At 32.3% G+C, this 3,311-nt stretch overlaps 1 protein-coding gene across 1 annotated transcript; it reads right to left on the reverse strand.

Annotated features, from left to right (window-relative positions):
- Positions 1-886: 886 nt before the first annotated feature.
- LOC142234181 (uncharacterized) lies at positions 887-3,012 on the reverse strand. The gene is made up of 2 exons (XM_075305269.1): positions 1,279-3,012; positions 887-1,216 (listed from the first exon to the last, which is right to left on the reverse strand). Exons 1-2 carry the CDS (start codon positions 3,002-3,004, stop codon positions 891-893), a joined length of 2,052 nt encoding a protein of 683 aa, XP_075161384.1. The 5' UTR covers positions 3,005-3,012; the 3' UTR covers positions 887-890.
- Between the last annotated feature and the right edge of the window lie 299 nt (positions 3,013-3,311).

The following is a 3,311-nucleotide window of genomic DNA, read 5'->3' on the forward strand; positions in this document are numbered from 1 at the left end:
ACCCATTTTCAATGGGAGTTTCCTCCAATTGACTCGATAGTTTCCACAGAGAATACATTTAATATGCTATTTAAGTGTGTCATCTTGATCTAATATGGCCAAAACACCCACATTTTACACAAAATTCTGTGATGATTTCCCCATATCGTAGTCATATCCTTCACACTGTAATGCCAAACTTTCCACAGAATGGTCGACTTTTAAATAAAGCTCCGACTTGTGGAAATATCGCCCGAATTGGCCAACTAATATATCACAACCCACAATTAACCACATATCTTGGCGAGACCTAACCTTGTAAAATCGCCACTGCTGAGTAGCAAAAATTGTAATTTTACTCAAATGGTCCTATATATCGAATACATATCTGTGGACTTTTGACAAAACAACATATGTCTATTTTTCAAATTGTTCAGGAGAGCGAAAAAAAGCTTTAATGTATTAAAATAGTCATGCTGTATTTACATTTAAGAAAATTTTAAAATTTCTTATTATGAAACTTTTTATGCTCTATCTGCTGATTGTTTTTAAAATTAATTAGGGTTTAGATTTATGGAAATATTTTAGAAAATATGAGATATGATGTTTTGTCAAAAAAATTTTTTAGAAAAAAATCAACATAATTCGATATATGTTGTTATGTCAAATTAATTTTTCAAAACCCCAAAACTAGATTTATTAACATAAGTCGAGTTACAATGTTTTATCAAATTGTTCAAGAGAAAAAAATGGGATATGTGTTGTTTTTCGAAATGCGTTTTATTGAAGATTTTGGAAACTTAAAAAGAAAAATTCATTAAATGTATTTTAAATAAAAATATTTCCTAAAATAAAAATTACACAAAATTCATTGAAATGTATTACAAATTAAACTTTACTCTTATATAAAATTATTCATCGTTGTCTATTTCGTCCAAATCGGAATCTACTTCAATTGAACATTCTCCTTCAGTCTTTAAATTTTGATAAAAATTGTGAAAATTTTCGTTGATCAATGGCAGCATTTCAATCAAATCACGTTTTTTGTTCATTGAAATAGGCAGATCAGAGGTATAACTTTGGGTTAATGATGCTGTTTGTTCCTTTCGACGACGTTGATTTATATTCAATTCTTTGAATTTTTCCTCCATTGTGTGAGAATGTTTATATTGTAGTATTCCAAGTTTGTCTTTCTCATATCGCATCCATCGCACCATCTTCCATTCAAATTTCTCACCTATAAATTATAGCCTGTATTAGAAAGAAGTTAAAAGTTATGCTTAAAATATATATACCAACCTGTGACATTATTTGTTCTCCAACTAAAATTTTGCTTCAAAAAAGCTTGAAAGTCGTAGAAGTCATCTTGTTTCAATTCATGGACAACATATTTTTTATTTGTAGCAGCTATTAAGTTCGCCCAATCATGTGGATGTTGTATGGAACCAGAAGAATTTTTTTTCTTTTTTTCTATCTGTGCATGAACTGTATCACACTCAAGGTGAGTATGACCTACGATAAGAAATTTGTGATCAATTGTTTGAATACTTGGATGATCCTGCAGGATTTTCTCGAACACTGCGCAGACATACGAGTTTCGATTTTGTCCAGGACACGAATCACTATATAAAATAACGTGATTTACGGAATATGGTAGTTCCGAAAGGTATTTATAAATACAAGAACCAATATCATTTGCTCCTCGTTTTGCAATACCTTCATGCCAAATATAGCAGTCAGCTTTGTTTGTAGCACCATCATGGATAGTAAAGTTGAAAGTCCATAAAGGACGCTTGTAAAAAAATATCGATGCACTCAAATACGGAGTTGGCAGACACTGCTGCAAATCAAATGTACACATTTTTACGGACTTATCACTCATAGAAAGTCTTTTATCATTTCTTTTACATTCATAGGCGAAATCAGCCTCATTATGATGGTTAGTTAGCTGTTGCGAAAGTTCTGATTTTTCTACATCATTCTTGTTGTTTTTTATTTTTGCTTTTAATGTCTCACATTGCGTACATAAATCTAGCTGAGGTTTTTTAAACTTTAAGTCCAAAGTGCGAAATATTTCTTCAAACTTTGACTTTGAAACGGGTAACGAGATCTTATTCCTATAAAGGGTATACAATGTTGAAAGGTTAAGTCCGCGCTGAAAATATACTTTCTTGGTATGCCGACGACTATAATGACTTTGATACTTCGGAATTAAATTAATAAATTCCAGAACTTCATTATGTTTCTCAATTGATATTTTATGAGCAGGATCATGTTTTCCACGCATGTCGTGTTGAGAAACCCCTGGTAGTTCATCTTGAGTCTTACTTTTGCAGACAGTTCTTACACTTTGCTCGGTTTCGCCAAATATTTTCAGGAAACATTGCTTGCATACTCTTGTCTTGATGCCGTGGATTCCAAAATGATATAAATATACAAATTTTCGATTTTTTTGTGTTTCAGACATTTTAACTGACTTTGTTTTCTTAGTTTGAACTTCAATTAAGTTTGACAGAAATTGACGGCGCTTATTATACTCTCCCAAACTCCAGTAAGCTTCGAAAACATTTGTTTGCTGTTCAAAATTAATTTTAGTATGGCATTTGAGTCTGCACATTCCTAATTCTTGAGTTTTTCTTGCCGGCATAGTTTTATTTTTGTACGTAACATATTGTAACCCTAGGTTTTTCTTAAGTTTGTTTCCATTTTTCAATGATGAATTAGAAGTAAATAAGTCAATTTTGTCGAGCTCCGACACATTGTCGTTGCACATGTTTGACTCCAGAACATTAGCCATAGCCCGAACACATTCGGATGTTATGTTCAGTTCTGAATTGGAACTACTATCTGAAGGAATATAGTCAGAATCATCGAAGTCAGTTTCATGAAAATCATCTTCTTCACTTTGGCTCTGGCTATCCACCTTTTCAATCATTTGAACTTTATACTGCCTAAGTTTCAATAAAGTGCTATTAATCGCCCCAACATCAAACGAAGTTTGTGTTTCATTAGGAATGGGTTCCATCCTTTCTTCTCGGTAGTACTTCAAACCGAATTTATTTTTATCAAACATGTTTTCTCCCTCATATGAAATTTTTCTTGCCATGTCGGCAAGCAAGCGACCTCTCTCCATTGTGGTCTGTTATGTAATGAAGAGATCGCATTTATTTAATTTTCTTCCAAATGCACACGACAAAAGCACATATGTAGAGATGAGAACACGGTTTCTTTTCTTTTGATTTTGACAAAACCTATTACGTCGACATATGATGTTTTGTCAAATTAATAAATCGCAACATTCGTATGAAGAAAATCAACATAATTCCACTTAT

Source organism: Haematobia irritans, chromosome 4, assembly GCF_050003625.1.
Source record: "Haematobia irritans isolate KBUSLIRL chromosome 4, ASM5000362v1, whole genome shotgun sequence".
Lineage (NCBI taxonomy): Eukaryota > Metazoa > Arthropoda > Insecta > Diptera > Muscidae > Haematobia > Haematobia irritans.

Bases quoted from the DNA above. Each gene is read 5' to 3' on its own strand.
- LOC142234181 (XM_075305269.1), bottom strand. From the start codon at position 3,004: ATGGAACCCATTCCTAATGAAACACAAACTTCGTTTGATGTTGGGGCG. The intron at 1,217-1,278 runs GTTGGTATATAT...TATAATTTATAG, and splicing joins GAGAACAAATAATGTCACAG to GTGAGAAATTTGAATGGAAG.